This window comes from Seriola lalandi, unplaced genomic scaffold (assembly GCF_002814215.2).
Source record: "Seriola lalandi dorsalis isolate HSWRI2012SDOR001 ecotype SW California unplaced genomic scaffold, Sedor1 jcf7180002054946, whole genome shotgun sequence".
Classification (NCBI taxonomy): domain Eukaryota; kingdom Metazoa; phylum Chordata; class Actinopteri; order Carangiformes; family Carangidae; genus Seriola; species Seriola lalandi.
In genome coordinates this window covers 321,642-348,041 of record NW_019525497.1, presented here as the reverse complement: position 1 = coordinate 348,041, position 26,400 = coordinate 321,642, and the positions used below count along the sequence as shown (strand labels likewise).

General features: G+C 43.2%; 1 protein-coding gene across 2 annotated transcripts in view; it reads left to right on the top strand.

Moving 5' to 3' along the window:
- Positions 1-26,038, top strand: part of efna5b (ephrin-A5b) — a 91,930-nt gene extending 65,892 nt beyond the window's left edge. The window contains exons 2-5 of one of the 2 annotated variants that reach the window (XM_023394249.2): positions 7,203-7,495; positions 20,821-20,886; positions 21,290-21,370; positions 22,991-26,038. In XM_023394249.2, the coding sequence (XP_023250017.1) occupies positions 7,203-7,495; positions 20,821-20,886; positions 21,290-21,370; positions 22,991-23,115 (565 nt within the window). In that variant the 3' untranslated portion in view covers positions 23,116-26,038. The remainder of the gene's footprint in view (positions 1-7,202; positions 7,496-20,820; positions 20,887-21,289; positions 21,371-22,990) is intronic. The other variant, XM_023394250.2, reaches the window with a different exon arrangement.
- Positions 26,039-26,400: the final 362 nt, after the last annotated feature.

The window sequence follows — 26,400 nt, the reverse complement described above, 5'->3', positions numbered from 1 at the left end:
GGGGGGGGGTGAGAAGAGTGAGGGAGCAGTGAAGGAGGGGGGTGGTTAAGGGATGGAGAGATGTGGAGTAGGGAGAAGGTTTAGAGAGGAGAAGTGCAGAAGAAGGGGAAGGGATGGGAGGATGATGTGAAAAAGAGAGATGAAGGAATGCATGGGTACGTCTCTGTGTCCCTCACTGATGACAGTCCGTATATTATACTGGGCTGACCACCTGCTCTGAGCCTGGAGTACACCCTCCATAAAGCTACAGCAGATGGACACAGTAAAATGCACCGTGACTAGCAACTATATACTCATATGTATATGTGTGTGTGAGTGTGTTTCTGTCGGTGTGTGTGTGTGTGTGTGTTCGTCCATTACAGCAGATATCTTGTGTAAATATATTAAAATATTGTTACATTCACACACACACACACACACACACACACACACACACACACACACACAGCCCAGCCTTCCACCATGTCCCAGAGGCCATATGATTAATATGTGATACTCTATAGGTCTGATCTCTCTCTGTCTTCTCCCCACACCCCTCCCGGTGCTGTAAGCCTATCAGCCAGTTAGCCAGAGAGGAATGTGGCTGTCAACTCATACAGTGGGGTCCCAAAAAGTCTCGAGACCACAAGTGGTCTCAGATCTTCGGACCCCACTGTATATCAAGGAGTGACACTCGCGCATATTCTCCCTCTGACTTCACTGCCCTTTCCTTCTCCTGGGACACCTCTCTATCTCCGTAGCAGTATTTGGGGTGGCTGCATCATGTTCTCTCTCAGACGGTGTTACAACCGAGTCAGAGCAGAGGCGTGAATGTGATACGAGATCTTAAAGAGTTTGAAAGGTTAACTCATTCTCATCAGAACCAACTGAGATCAAGGAACGTGGCAACTCTGCTTCAACCCGGTCCGTTGGCGCGAGTAAAAACACAAGCGGTGAGATAGTGCAGGTTTTTAAGAGAACCTCCTGGAACCAGCCTTCTCGGAAGAAAACAAGAGCGCGGGGTAAAATGATTGTCCAAGTGTTCGTACAGACCTACTTCTGGTTCAACTATAACCCAGTATGGTGCACAACCACAGTTTTACTGTGCAAGGAGGGATTATTACCAACATTTCAGATGGTCTAGATAATCTGGCTGCACCGCCGGCTTGTTTACAACCTGTCTGAACACTCGTGTCTCTTGAGAGTCTGAGACGTTGACATTTGACATTTAATCTTTTTGAGCAGTGTTCGAGCCGAGTTACAGTTAAGGTTCATGTGATTGTTGGACTGGTTGCGAAATAGCCTGTTGTGAGTTACGAGCTGTAATATGAATATCCCCAGAAGGTGGTATTGTCATCTCTTGCCAGTCCATCAGACTAAACGAATGTTTTCCATCTGCAGGTCCCAAAGAAAAGACAATTGTTGAAATGGTCGGCTGGTGAGGAATTTAATTTTACAGTCAAGATGATTGTGGAGTGTAAATATTGGATGCAGTTATCTGTTCCTCGCCCATCTCCCTGCTCTCCATTACACTCCTTTCGCCTTCAGTTACAACACGGAGAAAACCTCTCTGGATAGAAGGCCGAGCCCTTTTCTGACTGCTGTTAAAAACAAGGAATGATCAATCGCGACAGTCTCTCTCTTCACTCCCTCTGCCTCTCTTTGTCTTTCAATTCTTTCCCTCTACTCTCTCCGCCTTTCATCCCCGGTTCCCAAACCAATTATCCGTAATTAGGCAACTGCACAAACTATATCAAGACGTGTTTGTGATTTGCATTTGAGCCGTATGTGTTGAAAGGTCCTGAAAAGGCCTTTTGCATGTGTACTCTGGTCAGGGTTCAGTCAGAGTTCATCTCCTCTTGGCTAAACATATTTTCCCTCTGGACCAAAATCAACAAATGATCTTTCACTTTAGGAAAATGCACGCACACACACACACACACACACACACACACACACACACACACACACACACACACACACACACACACACCTGCGTTAAGTGTACACACACTCAAAAGGATACAGAAAAACGTTTGGGAACAAAACAGTCACAGATTAGCTTAAGGATCCGGTACATTTTCTAGTTTCTGGGTTACTGCGATTTGATTTATCAGGCAACGTTCCATTGCCTGAGGATATTGAATTGAAAATATATCAGATGTATGAATTTCAACAGGGAGAGGTGAAATAATGTAAATAGATCTGATTTGGGGGTCACGAGCGAGACTGGGCCACGCGAGAATCTCAGGCAGACGAAAAAAATAAAAAATCAAGAAAGAGAAGCGGTAGGAGCAAGAAAAAACAAGAAAGCAAGAAAACAAAACAGAGGGAAAAAAAAGACAAAGATTATCTTTTATACTCAGGTAGATGGGGCGCCGACTTTGTAATGTATGCGGCTGTCAGCTGAAAAGTTCCTCTTTCTATTGAGTCTCACTTATTCAACTGGTTAGATGCCTCGGATTGCTCTCTGCCTCTACCTGCCACCGAGCTCTTCTCTCCTCCTCTTCTCTGTCTCTCTCTTTCACTCAGGTTAGCTATCTCTCCCTGTCCTTCTTTGCTTTCTGTCTGCAGCCACCGGTGCACAGCTCAGAGAAGTGGCTGCTGGGAGTTCATTGGGTACAGTGCGTGTGTGTGCGTGCTCACGCAGGTTCTTTGCGTGTACATGCAGTTGTGTGTGTTTGTCTCTCCTGTGAGTGTAGGTGTGTGTGTGTGTGTGTGTGTGTGTGTGCGTGCCCGAGTGTATGCACAGCAGTGTCACTGGGCTGTGTAATTGAAATGGAAATGAGCCAATCAGCAACTGCAGTGGTGTGCCACCTTACCCTGCATTCACTTCACTGTTCAAGCTCTTCCAAAGTCTCTCTCTCTGTTTGTGACTCTATGTTTGCGTGTCTCTGTGTATCTGTGTGTGTATCCGTGTGTGTGTGTGTGTGTGTGTGTGTAAGTGTGTTCGTGCTGACAATACTTGGCCCTTCAGTTTCAGCCCTGAGGGCACAGTGTGAAAATGTAATCAGTCGGTAATAAAGATTATCTCCCTCCCTCTCACTCACACACTCACTCACTCACTCACACACATATGCACCCACACACTGTGTCCAGCTGATTTCCCTGGCTTTGTGTTGTGATCCCCAGATCACTGGGACAGCTGTGTCATAACAAAGACATGTAATTATCACCATCTGACAATTAGCCTGGCATCCAACTTTGCTCCTTAATTATCTATTTTACTGCTAGAAGGCCTCCGCTGCCACACTGTGCTGCTACTCATTTCTCACAAGGATGGAGAAGACTGCTGCTCATGAAGTTTCCCAGAAGTATGTTGTAAAATACAGGGAAGTGACAGTGGTGGTTTGGGTGGAGTGTGTGTGCATGTGTGTGGCGCTGGAAGCGGAGCACGGGGGTACACGGTGCCAACTCCATCTGGACTGTTTCTGATGGGATTTTTTATTTTTTTTTACCAGCTTTTATCTTTCATCTTGGGAACATTAATAGAAATAAACAGGCAAGCCATCACTGTATGGATTCTGGGGCGTGCCACCGAAATGCAGCCACGGCGCCTCTGACAGGCTTGTTGCTACATGTTGCACATTGCTGCTACCTTCTTTTATACACAGTAACAGGTGGAGGGAGCCACCCCCTTCTTGTGACAGAGCTCAACAGCTGGTCATTTTATAAGTTTCATATTTATTTCATCAAACACAGACAGAATAAGGAAATCAATTTTTATGTGGTCAATTTAATTATACTTTTAATGCATTGTTGCCATGTAAATGTAACTGTATATCAACATATAACTGCTCATTGAAATTGATGAATTTAATTAATTAAACGCTGAGGAAATCTATAGTTATTCTGGTGGCTAACTCCAGGAACTATATCGCTGACAGATGCACACAAAACAGCCAATTGCGATGGAGCTTTAATTTACATTTTCTTTTGTGCCCCATGGATTAGTTGATCCTGCAGTATCTTTGCAATTACTCTCTTCTATTGACTCCAGTGTTACTGTACTGTCACTCCTGCCTATATTTCACTCTTTGGGATTCTAACTGTAGAGCACAGCCTTGATTTACATTCCACTGGTGCAACCCTCTTGGTGCTCGTGTGTCCTGCACAGAGGCTGATGTATGTTTGAACAACACATGTCCATTTTGTGGAGAAGAACGCTTTCCTCTTTCTGCTGCAGCCGATTGAGGCTGCCGTCGCTATAAACAAGACACCGGGCACATCTAAAGCTCCCACATCAGTCCCCCGATAACAGGGTTTTTATAAGGACAATAAACGCAGCTCCCTACAAAATACAAGAAGTTTTCTGGGACACATCTTGATGACAATCCTGCGCTGAATAGATCTGGAGAAAATTTACAGTCAATCTCGATTAATGATAAATGCATGGTTGAATAACTCCGGCAAAGACTTGGATTCACTGGGAGCCTGGCAATAGTATCAGCAGTATTCAGTCTTGCTGCCTCGTTTTTGTATTCCTTCACTCTCTTTTTGGAACCAGGTCCTCTCTCTCTCCCTCCCTGTCTGTTTCTCACCCTCACTCTCTTTCTCACTCGGTGCCATTAGCAGCTTCTGGCTGTCTCACTTCTGTTCCTTTGCCAGTGTGCCAGGGAGCTCGCTGAACTGATAACACAAACCTAATGTATGTGCGTGGGTGTGTATGTGCATGGAGGTGTGTACTGCTTGTGTATTTGTTGCATATATATGTGTGTGCGCGCGCATGTGTGTGTGTGAGTGAGTGAGTGTGTGCGTTACGTGTTACAAATGCCTGTCCTGTCCCTTTTTATGTGCTCACTCACCCAAACATCCTCAGCTTCATTTGCAGTCAGGGCCACGAGCCACTATTCTGACTGCTGAGGCAGGGAGAGAAGGGCAGCTGAAACATCACACACACACACACACACACACACATATACAGACATGCACATACATACACACTCATTCTCTTTCGTACTCTCTCACTCTCTCTCTCTCTCTCACACACACACATACACACACACAGATGCTGTGGCAAGCGGATGGGAGGATGTGACCATTAAGTCAGTGACATTTTAAAGCAGTGAGGGAGATGCATGGCTTCTCTTGGACCTCCATAGACATGTTTTAAATGAGATGTTACAGATGAGCTACTCCATGCCTTGGTTGTAAACACCCTCACATTGGTATTTACCCTACATGGGTAAACACAGAAAAAACAGCATTTCATGCTAGCTGTTGCTCGCATAGACGCACACACACACACACATACATAGGCATACAGAGCAGAGCCAGAGGACACATATGATCACAGTAATGAGAAATGACAGTGTTTCGATTTGTCGCTTGATTGTTACATTAATCATCTGATTACCAGCATGAATTAAGTGACAAGGGAAGGCGCCAAAACCAGATTTTGCTCAAATTGCTATTTGATCTTCAAAAACAAGTGGTGTGGTTTACATTGTGATTGCAATTCCGCATACTTTGTCTGGACGTACTGCAGATTGAAGTAAAAGCAGCCAAGCAGGATAAGCATTTTCAGCACATATACAGCGATTTGATCTTAGAAAATCCATTCTTTAGAGTCAGAACTCAAACATCACATTGAAATAGCGAGAAGAGCAGAGCTGTTTTGAATAGGGAAGGCAAAATAAGTGGGTGGAAACACAGAAACGGGGAAAAAGAGAACGAGAAAGAGACATTTTTATACCATTGTGCAGCACTGTACTTTCATCAGCATATAACGATGTCTGAGACATTTACTGCCAATCAATGTAAATCACATATACTTTTTTTCCACTAACAGCAAGAACTGTTTTAGAAAATAGCCCTCATCTTTTATAACCCTTATCAAAAGGAGCCAGAAAATCTTTATAGGACGAAATGGACATTTTGTACATGAGAGCCTTAGAGAAGACTGCATGGGTAGAGAAAGAGGTCACCATGCTGCAAGAGTGCTGCTTCAGTATGTTAATCCTGAGGCTCCAGAGTCCTCAGGATAAAATTATTTTAGCCTGTTATTCGCCCTGCCCCTTGTGTGTTCTGGGGCTTGAGGAGCTCTTCTTATAGGCAGCAGTGGCGGTTTTCAATTAAAAGTTTTGTCAAAACTCTTGTCAGGTTGTGCTCTTACAACATTAAAGACTGGGTCTCAATTATAAACTCACACCACCTGGCCTCTGGGTGAAATGAGTCAGTGGCACCAGCTGTGTGCGCGCATGTGTGTGTGTGTGTGTGTGTGTCTGTAGCTGTGCAACTTTGTGGTTGGCGTCGTCACTCTCAGAGCGCTTCGAGTGTGTGTGCCAAATTGAGGGCAAACCTAGTAGGTTCACAGGTGTCCAATATTTTCTCTGTGAGGTCCCCTGTGGCCGCAGAGTTAGGGTCACACCATCCTAGACCCAACCAGGAACTCACAACGCAGGAATTTCTCTCTAATTTTGGTAGCTGTGAAAATTCCACAGGCAAGAGACCTATTTTGTGGGCGGCAGAGAAGAAATTGTGTTTTTGTTTGTTTGTGTGTGTGTGTAGATGTAAGCTTGGGACAGTGTGTGGCCTTTTGATGAATCTGCCTGTATGTATTCAAGCCCTCTGACCCTGTGTGGCCTGTTCTAGATCATTGCAGCTGTAAAGATGCCTCAGTGTACAGCCCTCAGAGACAGCCAGGCTGTGTATTTTTCCTATCATGACATTTACTGTCTGGACCATCCTGTATCCCCGTGATCATTTCTACTTTGCACTCAGCCTGAGGTTGTCTGTCTGTGTTTTTTTTGTTTTTTTTCAACGTAACTCTTTTCGAGAAAGAATATTTTCTCTGAGTTAGACACTTCAGTTTGCTATTGTTCGGAGGGCAGATGTGTGCGTATGTGTGTGTGTGTGTGTGTGTGTGTGTGTGTGTGTGTGAATATCTGTTGCAGTGATAGATTTATAGATAAACCAACCCACCCAAATTTATTGAAGCCAGAGTATGAGAGCCCTGGTGCTTGTAAATTTCCACACCACTGAAAAAAATACTGAGAGATCAAACCTGCTTTCGCTGCGTATACATTCTCAATTCAAACCAACTTTTAACCATAATATCTGAAGCAATGTTGATGCATCACACACAGATATATCAAGATTATTAGATTTGTCTGAGTCTGTTTTTGAAGTGCATGAAAATCATTGCGAATCAGGAGTTCTGTAGTTGTACTTATGTAAATATCAAAAAGGTTAACCTCTTCCTGTCTTCTCTTCTCCTGTAGGTTCCATCGTGGGGACTACCACATCGACGTGTGCATAAATGACTACCTGGATGTCTACTGTCCTCACTACGAAGACACAGTGCCTGAGGAGCGGACGGAGCGCTACGTCCTCTACATGGTCAACTACGATGGCTACAGCACGTGCGACCACACCGCCAAGGGCTTCAAACGCTGGGAGTGCAACAGGCCGCACTCCCCGAACGGGCCGCTCAAGTTTTCAGAGAAGTTCCAGCTCTTCACTCCCTTCTCCTTGGGCTTCGAGTTCAGACCGGGCAGAGAATACTACTACATCTGTGAGTCCTTGTCATGATTGCATTGCACAAAGCACATATGCAGATGGGTGAGAAATTAAAGGAAAAGAAAAAAAACATTATATAAAGTGGGCCAACACGCACAGACAGAACAGCTTTTAACGCTCCCTGGCGTAGATTCTCACAGTCTTCAGAACACTAATGGAGAGACGGAGCACCATCATTAAAAATAGTATTACATCATTCTGTGTTTTGAAGATGTCGGAGTTAGCTCTCACGGTATTCCCCCCGAATTCTGGTGACTGCAAAGTTAATGGCGTGTGATTTACCGTCAGTCTCACTCATCAAGTCAGGACAGAAATATTTCAGCACAGGATAAAGTTTATCACTCAGAATGAAGTTGTACTGATTAATGTTGGACCTTCACTTAAAGGAGAAAAGTGGACCCCAACCATGCTAGCAAAGGGCCCCGTAATATATCTATCTGTATGTGCCATGCTCTTCCTCACATTCCTTTGATTTATCACCTGACACCAAAGACTGATGAGACAATTGCAGCTGATCTCAATATAATTTTCATGTCAATATTAGAAGTGTGTGATATCTTTCCAAAAGCCCACATTCATTCACAGAGAGAATATGAAACCGAAGGTAACCTAACTTTATGCGAACTAAACAACCTACATGACCTTTTCCTGACGTGATGGGGTTTTTTCACACACACACACACACACACACACACACACATACACACATACACACACACAGGCGCACACACAGGCGCACACACATACTACCCTTCAACCATGTTTTCACAAGTTGACTACTAGAGCTTTGAGAGTGGCGTGACAGTGATCCGAGTAGGTGCTTTCATGCTCTGCTTTCAGCCGAGCTTTTCACTCCGCTCTCATCACTGGAGGAAAACTCTTCCCTAAAATGGCAATGGAATTCACGGGGGGAGTTAAATTGAGACAGTTTGAAAGTTATAGCTCACTCGCCCTGCTTCACAATACTGTATCCTTCAAACAGGAGTGCCCTCCCTCTCCGCATTATATGTTCTGCTCCCATTCAGCTCGCGTTAGATGTTAAGTTGTCCGCTTCTTGGCGTAGGAACCGAGCCTAACTGGGTTCATCTGAACTTGAAGCCCCTGGGAAATTAGGTTTTATCAAAGCAAGGTGATAGAGTGGAATTGAGTTGAGTTTTTTCCTCCCACCACAGACTGTAGGCACACGGGAGACGGAGGAGTCACCGTCAGTAGGCGCAGTCGCTGTCACTCGCTCAAAACACATTTGTCATGTAGGGATTCGCTGATATTAAAAAAACAGGAAGCACAATTATGTTCTCATATGGGTGGCATTAGCGTAGTATCACACAGTGTTTTGTATTATTGCCTCAGCTGTTGAGGGAAAGGTTTAGAGGTTTGTGCACTTTGCTGAGGTGAGGGGGCGTCAGTCTTGATAGTTAACACTCTTTTGCTAAATGCTGCTGGCTGTACACACTACCTGTGTCTATTTATCTGTAAAGTTTGGTCTCTTATGTTGACGCAGCTCCAGGTGGCTGTCAAACCCTTGTGTCTTCTCATTTTCTCTTGATCTCAGGGACAGCGTTGAGAGAGTCAGGAGCGTAGCTGAGCCGAGCCGAGCCGAGCCGAGATCTGTTTTCTAAATTGGCACTTTTTTTATGAAGCAGTTAAGCTGACAGCCAGCCAGGACCTCTGTCCCTTTATTCATTTCACATGTTTTCGCTCTCGCTCTCTCCTCTGTTACAATTTAAGAATTAAAGACCGGAGTAGAGAAAAAGAAAAGTCTGCCGTTGTTTCCATGGTGAATAGGTGTTTTCTCTCTCAAGCTTGTCCAGAAAACAAATAGCCTGAGATCCTCTCTGCAGGCTTTTCAACAGCCAGGTGTTTGCCCATTTGTCTGCTCAAAAGTAACCAGATTTTCCTTTGCTTTTATAGCCAATCTGCATTGACGGTCATACTGAATGAGACAAGGGAAAAATGGAAGTCTCTGAAGTTGGGAGCGTAGATGGGGGTTAGTGAAGGGTTATACAATTCATCCACTCCCTCAAGTCTCTATTTCTAACAAATTTTTTTTTTTCCATTTCTGTTGAGAGATGCTTGTCCTAAGGGCTGGATTAAATTACACTGCGACCGACAGGGCTTCCATGGAACACATCCATTCTGCTGTAGCACGCCATATTGGTTTAGTGGCCCGCGGCTTCATTGGCTATTGAACGATTCTAGCATATAGCCTCTCTGGCTACTGTGCCGGATATTAAAGTCATCTACCATGAAGTCATCTGACATGCGATTTCCCAGCGCCATTGTGTCCAACCTGAATGTCCAGAAAGAAGCAGGGGAGACGGCGACTGTCTCTTTAGTGGACAGAATGTAAAGCCGAGGGAGGGCGATTAAGAGAGGGAGAGAGGTAGTTACATTGCTACACCTGCCGATTCATAGGCGGCATCGGTTTGTATCACTATCACCATCATCATCATTATCATCATCCTCCATCACCACCACCACCACCACCACCACCACCACCACCACCACGAGGAAGTTTTCCCCATGCCCTGGCACTAGAAACACACAAGACCTTTTCAGGTTGCATCGACTTACATCATTTTTTATTCTCCTTTAATCTTCAGAATTCAGATAAATACAACTTTGTAACTGAGGAATAAGTAAACAGGCTGCGAAATTAAATCACAACAGGGAATTTTTCAAAAGAGTATAACCTAATTACTGTCATTTTCTCAGGGACTACATTCTGGCTTAACATACTATTATTATAAATATTCAGGAGTTAAGATGGTGAAAAAACAAATTAAAAACACTGGCTCAGACTTGATTATCTCTAATCTTTTTAAAACAGCAAAACTGAACGACACAGCAATTGAAAATCTTCCCTAATCTTGTTGGCACACCAGAAGCAGGTCTGTTTGGCATCAACTGCAACAACCGATGGTCATTTGAGTAAACTTTTTCTGGCTGGTTTTTCAAGTTCTATTTCCCCTGTGTGCCATATATTTGCATGCACAGTTCATTTATTTAACAACATCAAACAAAGTCCAACTGCTGGTCAAATTTTGCCTGTACTTTGTTTTATGGGGCTTCCTCCGCTTTCACAACAACTCCATTAAATTAGACGGTGAAAATATTCCTTTTGCGATCTTTCAGGCATTTATATTGATCAGCTTATTAAGTGCTTTTGACTGATGCGTCCATAAAACATTTCATAACTTCGCTTACACAGTCCAATAGAAACAGGTCCGTCAGCTGCTTGGCACAACATCCAGTGGGTGCACATTAAAAATATTTATAAACTTTAAAACAAAGAATATTATCCTTGGAGTTTATATGATACCCAAAAAAAAAAAAAAGCGATGGGCGTGGTCTCGTAAGAAGGGAAAACAGCCCCCTGTGTGAAAAGATGCTCGTTGTCAAGCATCTTGTCCTACTGAAATGGTCTTAAGCAAGATGTTGAATATTTCAGAATTCTAAATGTGCCTGTCATGTCACAGTAAAGCACAGCCTGCAAATAAACTCCAGCGTGGAGATAAATAACCTTTCAGTGTTAGAGATCTTGGGTAACCTCTGTCAGAGCTTAGAAAAATACAGCCAGAAAAAACAGTGTCTGTGTCCAGGAACAATAAGCCTGATAGGACCTGCATGCATGTTATCTCTGCAGCAAAGACTGTGTGGAAAGGAGGGGAGCGGTTGCAGTTGTTGCAGCCTCTTGTTGTCACAAACGAGCCCAAAAAGCCTTTTGATGAAACACTTTGAGCGGTGTAGCGTCAGTCGTTTGTCATACCTGCTTAATGAAGTGAAGGCAGAGCTTAGCGCGTTTTAATCTCATGCATCCAGGTTGATTTCCGAGACGCTCGATGCCTATTGAACTATGAAGCAGTCTCGCTGATATTGAACTTAAGACTATTATTATGACGGCGGTTTGCCAGCTATCTTGTGATGATATCCAGTCTCATTATTGTTACTAATGAGTATAAAGACTCTGTTGTCAAATTTCAAGTTATCAATGTGTACTGCTGTGCAGCCATGAGTAAACATTGATTCCACTCTAGCTTCTTGGCTCAGGCATCTTTTTGTTTTTAGGAGCTCTTTAGTTCTACATGTACTATTACTCGGACACACAGAGGCCAATCTTGGGTTTAGTTTTCACACTATGGTGGTTGTTGATGTGGCCTGAATGAACAACAACATGCTCAAAGTACTACAGAGATACTTGAAGAGATGTTTTGCCTTAAGTGAAACGAGAATGTTTTACTAATATTATCATCTACAGCCGAGGAATGTGGGAGAGCCAATCGTCCTGAATGGCCTCACCTGCTGTGGTGAATTTAGACAATTTTGCCACGAGGATCATTAAATGTTCATCTTATCATCACATACTGTGCACACAGGCGAAATGCTGAAGCGCCTCGGGGCAAGTGTCTAAATAATGAACCTCCAACAGTAATTAGTGACTGATTGCTTTCATATTTGAAATATTTAGTGACTTATTCTTTTTCATTAACATGAGGTCCATAATGAGTCACGTTTTAAAATTCATTTGGCCACCAGTGTCGACTTATTACACCACAAACAGTGACTACGGCTAGCTTCAACATTTCTACTGTATGAGGTACAGTGATATCTCCAGGTCAGCACAAAGTCAGTGGTCAGACTTTGCCCTTGTTGCCCATTTATCTACAGGCTGTGGATGCGTAGCGTAGCGTGGCTAACAGAGGAAATCTTATGCATCATTACCCGCTGAAGCCGGCTATACTGCGCACCTGCACTAGACGGAAATTTCAATGTGACCTGAGGCAGAGGTCGCTGTACAGGAGCACACGAGGCAGAGGTTAGCATCAGTTACTGAGAAATGAGCTCATGTCCCTGAGATGTAACAGTTCATCATCCAGGGGGGAATGATGAAATACGTTATTATAGCGTTTCTGTAACTGTACTGTCTTATGAAGATAGAAAAATGTATTCCCAATCAATATTTCACTGATTTGATTCAGTTAGAGTAACCCAGTATTCAACCACATAGAGAACAGCAGAGACTTTATCATGTATATAAACATTGCAGTATCAGAATATTCATCTTTTCCTCATCTCTAATAACTTTCTGTAGCCAAATGACCCGAGGGAAGCGGGGGATGAAAAATCTGCCCTCAGTGATGTGATTGATTAGCTTTCTTGTTTGTAGATGAAAATTAAGATGTCAAATCATATTCCTGCAGAGAAAATGCCCGTTAATGGTGTTTTCGCCCTATGAGTTTGATGCGGGTCGAAGGTTGATTTGTTGCATCTCTGATAAAATTAGATAAAGGAGACAGGGTTCTGCTGTCATCTGCTTCAACAACAGAAACAGCTTAATCAATGCGAGCAGTACGGAGGGAATTTACTCAAATGGAGGTCATAATTCTTCATTTTTGTTAGCGTCAGCCTCTTCTTTCTGTCAGAGGCAGGTAATTGAAGACAAGAGGAAAACAACTACAGCCAGTCAGGAGCCTGATGCTTTTGTAGACAACCGCCTGCTGTGTTTTCTCTACAGGTCAACACAAGACAGACTAACAAGGGGGTCACAGAGAGAAAGAATTAACAGAGCAATACATTAAAGATGTGCATTCTGACCATAGTCAGGGAGACGCAGGGAGCTGTCTAACGCTGAAAACATATGCAAGCAGCTCAGCAAAATGCAGTATTAGCAGTGAGTGAGTTGCGGCTTGGAACGATATTCCTCTATGAGAGACAGACAGGATAAGAGAGGACAGTCGGGAGCTCTGCTCGGGTCGCAGTTCACAGTGCATTCATGGTTTAAGTGAAACCCATCTCGCAGAATGCTGACGCAAGCACATTTTTTCTAATATGGACACAATCCACAATCTTGTATTTGAGTGATTTTAATCTGAGAAGGGCAGAAATCCAATATCAGTGGCAGCTCACTGCAAGAGATGAGTGAGCGGCGTTATGGTGTTGTTAGGCGTGTAAAATGTGTGGTAAATGGGAAACCACTCGGTGTGATCATGCAGTGGCAGATTGGCGGCAGAAAAGATGTCGTTTTCTCGCCATCTGACTCGCTCACCTGCGTGGACTGGAACTGCTTCTCGCAGAAAACAATCAATAACCCCTTTGTGTCTCACTTGCAGCTGGAGTTATTTTATAGATATTTCTGGGTTTGACACTGCAAGGAAGAAGGACGTTGCAGTGGAGTCTGCACCGGATTTCAAATGAACACTTTGCTACATGGCCGACAAAATCCAGAGGGAGTTGGTGGGCGATGATTCTGCACAGGGTTAGATTGCGAAAATGAAAAACATTCTGTGAGGCTTCAATCACTCGGCAGATGCCTGTATGCCAAATATGCACAATGCAACACAAGAATAAAGATTGATCATAAATACCAAGCTAACAAGCGAGAAAACCTTCTGATATTCATAAGGCTTTTTTTTTTCTTTTTTTCACAAGATCTCATAAGGTCTTGTTCTGCTTTACTGGACTGCACACAAAGCTCAAACAGATTCTCCAAAACATGGACTATAGCTGTCTTGTGATGGATCATAAATCCTGTGATACACTGCGCGCCTTCAAGCTGCTCTCGAGAAGAGAAAGGAGTAGAGATAGTAGAGAAGGCGGAGGCAGCAGCAGGAGCAGCAGCAGCAGCAGCAACAGGAAAATGGTATTAATGGCCAAATGAAACAGAGGCAGGGGACGGTGTATGCAGTCTGTATTTTGTTGGGAGCTATGGGAGGGTGGCTAATAATGATAAAGAGCCAGTGCCGTTCCATTTGTGGTACAAGGAGGGGAACCTGCATATGGACACCATCATAACTCAGCCCTTTCATCCATTTCCATGAAAAATCAACCCCCGTCATCAGCATTCAGAAATGATCCGGCAACATGGAGTAATGTGACAGAGAGCTACACACACACACACACACACATACACACACAAACACAGATACACATGCTCTCATCTACAATATGCATACACAGGCATGGACAGAAAAGCCACACAGATACACACTGTCTGGAATGCATTATTATAATCCTGATAGATGGATAGGCATGCCACCCCCTTCATCTCCCCTGGATACTATATCATTTCTTGTCTCCCCTTTTCATCCCACCTCTCTCTCTGGATTTTAGGACAGAACTCCCTAACTAACCCTCCCCGTGTCACTTTTACATCAGATACCTGTCAGATATTTAGTTTTCGCTGCGCAGATTGCATGTGACAGCGCCGAATTTATGAATGGGAAAACTTTGCAAATGCAAATATTTCCATACAGGGCATGGCAGGGTGACTAAGTAGTTTGTCGAGTATGAAAATGATGTGAATGATATGCAGTGGCCTCAACACACAATGAATACCTATAAGATATTTTCGCTCATGTTCGACGGCGCATCATCAAAACGCCAAATGAGGGAGTATCATTTGTTTTTCCCATCCATCTAGTGGCGTTTACAAAGTCTATGCCAAGTCACATTGAAGCTATTCTGGTGGTTCGTGGTTTATACGAAGACACTTTATTTTGAAGTTTCTTCAATTTGTCTCCCATCTGCATATGCCCATAAAACACATATTAGAAGATAAGTAACAAATCAATCAGTTCGGTCTACCGGCTTCTGAGAAAATCCAATAACACAAGAATAAAACCTGTTAAAGGTTTGGCTGTGACAAGCACACTGGTGTTCCAAGAGTCCGCTTTTCAAAAATAAATTGAAAACAGTCAAACAACGAGCTACCCCACTGGCCACACTTGGCTAATAATAGACCGTGAGCTAGGTCATGGCACACTTGGTGACAGCCAAGACAAGGCGAGAGAGAGAAAAGTCTCTAATCAAGTTATTTCAGTTTGACCGGCAATAAAGTAGTCATCACTTTGTCTGCCGAAAAACAGGAAAAGGCTGTGAAAAGCCAAGAGATGAAGGGGAAAGTAGGGCAGGAGAGGGCTGCGATGCAAAGGGCACGAGGTTCCTCTCGGCCCATTATGATTCATGCATCTAACAGCCGTCTTCAGGAGCTGATTAGGATTCATCATCACATAGGCAAGGACATTTTATCCTTGGCCATTAAACCATTAACACATATATTATTAACCCAGTGCATTAGTCATTATGTTTAATTGGTTATTCTTCTTTTATTTGTTCTTTTTCCTCTATTATAATACACGCATTCGCACACACATACACACAGGCACAGTTTATTCAGTGGGTGGATACTTAGGCCATAACAATAATATTATGATTCTATGTGATACACTAAGTGCAGTAATGAAACATTATTATGTACAGTGATTTATCATTCAGTGGCTGCTTTAAAAAGCTGAACTCCCCCTTCGATTTATAAATCACCAACTTTATTGAGTATGAAGACATGAATGAGATGATGGAAATCAAAAGTTTTCAGTCTTTGCATTCCTCGCTTTTCATTTTCAAGAATACAGAGTAATTTGTTAAAGCGTCATTATGTTGTCTTTCAATAGTGAAGGGAGATGATCATGACAAACTCGCGGATTGTATAATTAGGCAAGCTAAGCTTATTCTTTCTCTCATTCTTTCTCCTCGTTGCTTGTGACCTTGTTGTCTCGGTGCAAGTGGAATGAGGGATGACTTTGGATCACTTTTGGTGGAAGCTGAAAAGATGCGAGGGAAGAGCAAAAGGCCAGCTTTCACCGGGGGGAGAGTTTATGTTCCCTCTGCTGCCTGAATCCATGTCCTCGTCTTTCACTGCTCCTCCCAGCTCCCTCATTCCCTCCTATTGTGTGTTCGCTGTTGTAACATCTGCTTAATGGGCCTCTTCAGTGGATAGCCTCTTCCATCTTCTCGCGCACGCATACATATTGTGTAGGCAGGCACATGCACATGCACATACACGTACACAATCTCTGGTCTGTTGGTTTGTAGTTTCAAATCTTTTTATCATATTTTTTTCCCTCTTTTTAAAGTGTCTTAATAGAAAAATATGCTGCTTTGAAAGTGGGAAGGACATTTTGTCAAGTTCATTCAGTAATTATATCAGTGCATATGTACATTTTATTGGAATTCACACTGTGTGTGTGTGTGCTATGGCAGGTATTAAAGAGTTGGACAGTGGAGCAGCTAATATTACCTATTGAAGGAGGCATGTAAATATTCTCTCTCTTCTTTTCTTTGTCTGAAACTTTTGAATTCAAGGTTTTTCCTCCACGTGTTTAGCTGAAAATTGGCCTCTTTTGACTGATTCCACACCCTGAAACCAACATTAATGAATCCCAGCAGTGATTTCTGTACACGGAAAGGAGAAATGTCTTCTGGCTGCAAACTGTCTAATTAGCTAGATGGAAACGCAGGCAGAAGATGGCTCAAAGGTTCTGGAAAGTAATGCTGTGTGTGTGTGTGTGTGTGTGTGTGTGTGTGTGTGTGGGTATTTGTCTATGTATGTTCTCTGCCTTGGACTCAGGTTTGTGTAAACTCGGACTCCTGGATCTAAACTCTGGCAGGGATTGTACTGTGTAAGCCACATGAGCAATCTCAGTGAATCAAAGACAAGGCCAGCGGCCTGTTTTTCAGTGAGCTAGCAGAATTAGCTAGCTAGGAGAGCTCAACGCTGTACACAGCATCACAGGGCATTCTGTCTAACTCGGACCATCCCAACAAATAAGCAGGGATCAGAGGATTAGAGCACCGTTATTAAAGCCATCAGGAGATGTGATGCAGGGGCATGCTAACATGATGCTACTCATGTTACGCTCTCACATGATGGCATACAAGGCCTGGCTTTTGAAACTCAATTTGAAGGAATGCTTTACAGTAAAATACAGTTTCATATAAAGTGTGGATGTTTAGATTTGCAGACATTTGGCACAAGTATTCTCAGTGGATTACTTCCTTGGTAGTCTGCGATATTGCAGACCAAATCTTGGCAAAGGTTCACGGACTACGAGAAGATCCCAGATGACACCGGATTCAGTGCTAAAAAAACATAACAAACAAATCCTCTTGTAGCAGTTGGACTGCCTCACCCTACAGTATTCTTTTACAGCTGAGCCATTACGCCAAATCAATATCCCGCCGTGATAATATATGCTGTATTTAGCCAACCTAAACTTTGCTTTTAGCTTCCCCATCATGCCAGACACGTGGTTTTATGTCCTCGTGTCTGGAATGTGCTGTTGAATCTTCCATTGAGAGGGGAAAGGAAATGTGTTTTCCAGATAACATTACAGTTGCAATAAAGCTTGGCTTGGTCTGTGATTGAAACAATACCGCGCCTAAGCCGCACTGAGCCCACCTGTTTGTTCTTCCGTAATTGGATTCTGCTTCATTCCATTTGCCTTAATGCTGATGCATAATGCAGCGTACTGAGGGGACCAGCCATTACCAGCCAGGGGACAAGGCTTGGAGGAGTAACCTGACCTCGCTCTCGCCATCCGCCACCCCGGCCCCCACTCCCCCCCTCTACCCCCTCCCTCCCTGTCCCTGGGACTTCTTTTCAGGGTCCCTGTCCTTCAAAGCAGCCACTTGCTCAGACTAGATGGATTGATGGTTGAGGCTGTGCGCCTGATGGGAACCAGAATAGCAGGTGTTGATGTTACGGCCTACAAGAACAATAAGCTGGCCCTCTGCAGCATGTTAATCCAAAATAAACAGGAGCTGGCGCGGACGGCTCGGGCCCGGGCGGAGGGATCCTCATTAAACATAGAATGAAGAGTTGCTACCAAGAAAGGAATGTAGAGCCAAAGCTTGATCTCTCCTTTGTAGTCAAGAATGTACAGCAACACACCTCAGCCATCCACAGCGTGTCAACACAGTGGCCACATCCAGGCTCGGTTCAACTTTACTTTTCCCACGTTAAAGAACATAAAAGTGTTATATGCTGTATTTATACTCTAAAACTGGTTTAGCTTCATACTTAAGGCAAACATCTAAAAGAAAACATATAAATACTGAATGCCACATGCATTACCGGTGACACAATCATGATATGTGTCCACTCTCGTGCCTTCCTGTCCACGATTTTCTTTCGTGTAGGAGGTAGAAAAGCGTGTTGCGGTCAAATCTACAAGCATCACAACAGCTTCGCAAACTGTCATCATGACAGAGTCTCCCACATGCTCTTTGCCATTTTCATCAGGGCCATACTTCTCTCATGATCAGCTGCCTTTCCTAAGTGGCTGGTGTCGATGGCTGTGACTCAGCTCTGCCCACAACAATGATGAAGATAAGACATCTGGAGATAGTGTGTGTGTGTGTGTGTGTGTGTGTGTGCGCACGTTGAAAATGGGAGCATAAAGTAGCGGTGGAAAAGAGAAGTGGAGCAATAAGAGGAGTGACATAAATTGTGTGGGTACTGGTGTGTATATGTGACTGAGTGGGTGAGCGACGGTGGCCGAGGTTCATTAGCGTGTCATCAGCTGCCTCCACACCGAAATAATAAGGCCCTCTCTCTCCCCCTCTCTTTCTCTCTGTCTTCATCCCCCCTCCCCCCTGCATCTGCTGAATAGCATCTGATCTCAAGTCACCTCTCTCGCACACTGACACATGACTAAGGAACAGATAACAGCTGATGAAGCGACAACATTAAAATGGTAGAAGCGAGGTCATGAGGCGAGAGGGATAGAGAGGGGGAGAGAGGGAGGGAGAGAGGGACAGAGAGAGAGAGGAAGAGAGGGACAGAGAGAGAGAGAGAGAGAGAACTTGATGAGCTGTGGAGAAAGCTTCGCAAAATGGAAATGATTGAAAGAGGATGCAGCGTGAATTTGATAAGAAACTGTCATCTGGATCTCAGGGTAAATCAGGGGAGTAGAGAGCATGCAAAATGGAATAGATTTCCATTTCTTCTGACCATTTTTCCTGCAGTTATTAGTCAGTAATGCTCTTAATAAACACATCCCCTGGCTACAGAAGACACCTCACTGCTTTTACCACTGCCTCAACATGAAACAGATGCTGGGACATTGATTGCAGTGACATGTAGAGAGACATTTGTGAATGTAAAACATTCTGCTGACAGGAGATGAGAGAAAAAAAAAACATGTAGCAAGACTACCACACAGATATGAAAACCTGTATCTTGTTTGCATGTTTGCAAATTTGCTAGTGCACGTGCTGTAAATATGATGACGGCAAGTCAGTTGAGCTTTGATGAGTGGATATGACCACGCTGACAGACGAGTGGAGAGGGTGACACAGCTGGGAGAGAGGGAAGGGAGGGGAGGGGTTAGGTAAAGGTTCACTAGAGAGGAGTTGACAGATCCCAAATGGTAGCCTTTGGAAATGCTTGGTTTCATTGCATCAGCTGTGGAATGATCCACAGAAGACATAAAATGATGCCCAAAAGACAGCAACAATATGGTCTCTGTGGAGCTGGAGGGGGGAAAATAGTAATGAAAACTAGTAACAGCAAATAGCATTAGCATCATTGCATCATTGTCACCAGAGCGTGGAAAAGCCTACACTATTCTCCATTTGATACGAGGCCAACCGTATATATATATATATATATATATATATTGGTTTTTTTTTTTAAACCACTGTATGTTCTGCTGCCATGATGGATGCAGGCGGTGCCATGTGTTTGACCCCTATCCTCGTGTACAGGAGACAGCACCTGGTGTCTCACCACAACACCATTAGTGGTCAACCACACAACACACACACACACACACGCACAAACACACACACACGCGCATTCTCCACATGATATTTTTAGGGGATGTGATTCAACCGCTACGTAGGCTAACGCTCAGAGATTCACACCCCATGGGCTTGACAGGAAAGGATCCATTTCCTGACAGCAACCGCAAACCATCCGTACATGCACCGCGTACATCCTCCTCGGTGCGTGTGAACTTTGTGTCTCTTGAAAAGTGTTGAGGTCTTTATGGGAGGAAAATACATAAATGTATAATTACAAAGCATTGGCACAACATGATATCTTTTTTTTTTTTAAAGAAATGATGCAAATTCCTTGATCCTTCCTAAGCTTCTGCCAGTTGTATAAAAAAAAAGAAAAAGCAAAAACCTAAAATGCTACAATTAAACTGTGAGTAAAGCACTTCACTTTCCCCTGAGAGAGTTCTCCAGCACATCTGCAAATACTTTCTACCTATTATTCCACAAAAACCATGACTAACCCTGTTAAATCCACTTAAGAGACAACATTAACGACCTGAAAGTGTTTTTTTTTTCCTGAATAAACTACCTCAGTTTAAACTCGTCTACAGGAGAGAAAATATATTAATTATTAAAAATCTATTCATGCAGAAGGTGGAAATGAAAACGAGGAATTTTTACTGTTTACTGCACACGTGATAGCACTTGTGGTATTGTAGTAACACCCTCTTTACCTGTGTTTATTGCATTTTTTTTCAGCCTCCACCATCGCTGAGAACGGGAGGAAAACATGCCTGAAGCTCAAAGTTTTCGTCCGACCATCAAGTAAGTGTTTGCATGCAACACAAGGCTTTGTAATAGAGCTTGCTGAAGTATACATTTTGGATTGAAAATCAAAACAATTTATGTCTAGGTCTCTTGTTACCTCGCTGCCTCCTCAATTACCTTTTGCTCACTGTCCAACATACCCCCTTTACATTTATCACAGAACTGCTTTACTTCTAAGCTATTTTTTAATTTTTTTTTTATGAGAAGGATGATAGATGATCTCATCAAAGGAAATTCAGGTCACTTCATACCTCATCTGAATGTTGCCATGAGCTTTGTTGCTTGGGATGTTTGATTTCAGGGCTGAAGGGGGGGAGGTCGGGGGGGGGGCTTCAAATGTCACTAACCTATTTGGCATATACCTCTAATGATCTCTCATTCTCCCTATTTTCTGTTATAGACAGCTGTGTGAAAACTATAGGCGTACATGACCGTGTTTTTGATGTAAACGACAAAGTAGACAATACATTAGAACCACGAGGTTAGTATGGCTTCCTGCTTCCTTTTTTGATTCTCTTCAGTGTGACCTCCATACATCTGTACATGTGTCTCTTGTTCTGTGCCTCTTTCCTTTCGAGCCGTTTGTCTGGATGCTGACCTGTGTCCCTCCACCTCCCCGCCTGATGCTTCTCTTACACTGACTGTACGCCACATTTCCAAAGTGGTGTCACGTCACCGTCGCTGCTTACGCGTTATAAATTGCTGTTTGTGTAATTATACTGTGGGGTTCTACTGCATGCTGATGTGTCAGTTTACAGTACGTATGATTTTCTCATAGACGCGCATGTTTCACACTGTTGTCACTTCCAGCTGCATGTTGAGCGCCATATTCTAGTCTTGATTATCAGGATCACTCACTTGAGTGTTTTCTAATTAACATGGCCAGTGTAAAAAAAACAAAAAACAAAATCATTAAATGACATGTCTACACATACACATTCACGCAGCAACAATCCATTTGGCGAATTTCAATTTTACGTTTTACTCTTCACTGAGTTGCGGTTTGGCTCTGTAGCGCAGCACTGATTATTTTCTGTGCTCAGAACGCGCAGCACTTTTATGTCTTCATACATGTCTCACCCAGTCGCTGAATTGAAACACTCCACATCTCACCCACATGCTGCCGTTTCATTCCCAGCACCCGCTCACCCCATTGTCTGAAACGACACAGAGACCCGCCTCACTGGGAATATACAGTAGAGAAGAAACTGTCAAATACAGGACGTTAGTCATTTAAAACTGATGTTTTGAGTATTATTTAAAATTACTGAATTTTTTTTTTTTTAATTTTGGAAAATTAATTGAAGAAAAATTGATGTTGCATTCTAAAAATCGAGGAATGTTACATACAAGCCAGACATATCAACGCTAGAGCATAAGACATTTGTGATGCCCACCTGCCTCTCCTGCTGCCTCATTTTCTACCTGCCTATTTGTCCGCCTTCGCTATCCTGCCTGCATCTTCCATGGCTGCCTCTCACCTCGCATGCTACTTTTGGCTCATTCCCCTATTATGCTCTCCAAAGGAGGGAAATTAAAACATTCATCCATCATCTGCTGCTGCCCTGTCCATCCGCTACCACACACACACACCCACACAAACACACACGCACATGCACGCACACACACACACATTTGTATAGTTATGTAACTGTCCGGTCCTCGGTTCTGTCTGATCTTTCCTTTGCTGCGCATGGTTCATCTCTTTTCCCATGGTGCAGCTGGCACATGGCTGCTCACACATACTGATGCCACTGCCAGGCAGACACAGGAGGCACCTCACCTGAGAGATGAACTGAAAATGTTTCTGAGGATGAGAGTAGAAAACATTATATAGCAACTGAAGTTCATATGGCAACTCAGACGTCACTATTACAGCCTTAAATATAATTGTTACACTGAACAAAACTTTATGAACAGGAGCCCGGGCACCTCAATTATGCACTGCTGTCTCTACCTTTGTCAGGTTACAGCTGTGTAGATCACAACACAAAACATCTGAGATTAAAGTCACCGCATAATGTTTTCTCTCGTCTGTAATGTACTGTTGCAGTTTGTACCATAAACAGCAATTCACCTCGCATCTTCTTCTCTCCTTTAGACGATACCAGTCATGAACCAGCTGAGCCTTCCCGAAGTGAAACGAATGCTGCGCCACACCTGCAGAACACAAGTCCGCTCCTGGCTTTGTTGCTGGTCTGCCTAGCAGCACTCTTCACTTTATAGCGCCTCCCTCTGTCCCGGAGGGCATTTACACCTAGTGTGGCCTGAATCTGCCCGAGGCTGCAGGGAAAGGGGGGGCAGGGCTTTGGGTGCAGCGTGTTTGCTTGATTGGGCATCAGAGCAGGCTTCTCAAGGAACCCTCTATTTTTTTCAGAAAAATATTTAAGTGGTCTTTCTCCGTCTGTGAGTGAAAAAAGTTGATGTTGGAAGGGGGAGAGATAGTCCCCCCCCTCTTAAACCGTCAACTAAGATGCCAAATCTTGTTTTTTGACACTTAGTGATTCTTATTTTCCCGTGACTTGACATCCCTTTTCATCACGTTTATGTCATTGCAGCACTGATGTTTACCCAAACACACATGCACGCGCACACACACAAACACACACACACACATACACACACACACACACACACACACACACACACACTGCTTACAGAGACAAAAACAGAAATGCCTCTACACTAACAGTCATTAGCAGTAGGGTTTTTACAAAGTTGTAGACAGTAGCAGCGTTACACAGTAGGAAAGTGAAGATTCTAGGTCTTAGAAATGATATACATACACAAATAAATAGTTACCCCGAGACCTCTCAAGAAGCCTTTCAGAAAATATTTTTGATCAAGTTCTGCTGGGACTTTTAGCACCCATTTTACTGGGAAGTGTGGTACAAAGCTGAAAGATGAAGATGTGGGGGAGAGAGTAATGGTTTTAGGCAGAGGTCAGACTGGAAACCACAGCACTGAGAAATACAATGGCATGCACCTTAGCCCGCTGATCTTCAGACTGTCCAGGTTTAGAGCGAGTGATAGTAAAACCTTCTCTTGTCCTCCGTTGTGTTAACACTAACCCAAAGCATTCGCGTCAATCTGACTCGCAAAACAGCTGAAAATTGAAACTTTCTCACCAGACACTTTGTGGGCCTGTTATTAAGATCAAGGATCAATACCTTTTGAGAGCTGATCACACAATTTCACGGCAACGGTCACAGTCGTTTTATTCTATGTTTACTGGACTGGGCGGCAATTGTTGTCTGTTCCATTTGAGTATTAGTCGATATTAACACTCCCATAAACATTTGCATCTGCAGCTTTTTTTCCCCTTCACTATTGATTGTTAAAACTATTGTTTAAAAATGATTCACAGCTAAATTGCACACTTTGTTTTTTTTGTTTTTTTTCTAAACCATTAAGTTATTGTACTTTGCCATTGGTGTCTCCAAACATTGACTTTCACATTGCAGACACTGTAAATCTTGTATTTTTCTACTGGCTGAGGTTCACTGAAATGAGAACAATAACAGGGGTCATGGGAAGCCGTTTAAAGAAACTTCTCTTCACACATTTTTTCTTCACATCTTTTAAACATAGCTTCAGCTCTGAATCATGCTCGTCAAATAGTAGTTAGCTAGTTCCCACATTCAGTTCAATGCAGCAGTTAGTGCGGCATTTACGGGACTGATGCGTCGTGCCAATTAGTTGAAAACACACTGCATGAAGAGAGAAATATCCATTTAGTTCAAGGCAATGCACAGCTCTGTTTAGTCTAGCCAGGTTTATGTTAGCACTTACGTTCAAAGAAATTCACTGTGTTATAATGATATTCAGTTTCCTTCAGCTCCCACTGATGCACATGGTGAGTTAGCATAATGAAAGCTATTATGTCTTTTTTTCTTTCAAACGGAGGGGCTTGTTCCTTTGCTTTCAAAGAAGTAAGGACAGATAGAGAAATGAACTCTGCAGAGAGCGACCGCCTTTCGGAGTCAGGTTTTGTGTGAGAAACAGGGCACCGATTGGTTTGGAAAAGACAGATAGGGAAGAGAGAAACAGAGCAAGAAAAGGAGCGCAGGCGCAGTTGCGTGTCCAACCCTCAGCTCCTAGTGTTACTGGTTTAAGTGACTCTTTAATGAGGTTCAAAATGACAGGCATGTGGACCCCATGTTGTGGCAAGGGGAGTTATTTCTGGTATTAAAAATAGATGGTGGAAGGCTTGGGGGGTCTCGGGAGGTGGGTGTAGATTTCCACCGCGGGGGGTGGGGGGGGGTGGTTTAAAGCACCAATGACCTTGCAGTTTGAGAGAATTGGTGAGTGAAGGAGACGGAAAGAATTAAACAGAGAGACGCACACAGACAGAAAGACATGGGAGGTAACCCAAGGTAGTGTGACTAGAGTGCCTAACAAAACAAAACAAGACAAAACATCTAAAAATCCATGCAGCACTACTGGGGAAAAAATAAATAAATAAAAAACTGATTCAATGACAAACACACTGTTCAGTACCATTCAGTCTTAAAAAGGCATGTACTGTTTTGTTTTTTGCTTTGTTTTCATTTTTGTGGCTGCCTTTTTTTTTTTTTCCCCCTCAGAAAGACTGCCTTCGCCTTTTGCCATTTGTTTTTTGTGCTACGGTAACAACGCTATTACAGTGGAATAGCAGCTCAGCTATGGGGGGTAATAGGAGACAAGGCCATTTAATGAGGTACTAATTTTCAGGCTAACACCACAGGGAATCAGACCGCATAAGATTCAAAATGGACGCTTGTCAGCAGATTAACACTAGACTTTTATCAGAAACCAGCTTCAATTGTACTCTCTTATAGTTACCAATACTACTATTTGTCATTATTGCTATTATTACCATGGTTTATTCTGTACACACCTTAACTTGGGAAATGAGGATCAACTTATAAACTGGATACTGTGTATCCTGAGGTAGTCAACCATAAAACATGTAGTGTTAGGTTAGTATCTGTTTTGTACCTTTCTGGAGGACAAAAGAAAAAAATGAGATACATCATTGTTAAAACTGTATAATTATTATTATTGTTATGATGATGATGATGATGATGATGATGATGATTATGACTATTATTATTAGGAAAACTTCTTGATGTAAATAGTGTTTGATATTAAAGTATTAATTTGGTTCTTATGTCTTTTCTAAAAAATGAATACGGTATTATCTCTGGGTTTTGCGGAGTGTGTACTGTCCTCAAACAATGCATTGTGTGCTTTGATCCTCAATGCCTAATGAAACTTTGAGCTAATACGAAGGGGAAACCTGTGGGAAATGTACGCGTACCAGTGTACCGAAGGCTGGACATTAGCCAACAAGTGGCTCACCCGTTACATGTTTCAAAACCAGTCACCAACCCTCACCATCTCTTCACATAAGGATCCTGCCTTGGAAAGAAACACTTGGGACTTAATGGACGGCTTTCTTTGTACTTTTTTGCCTTCAATGTTTGAAAGCATGTTGGTCAGCTAAAAGCTCTGCCATGAGTGGACTGT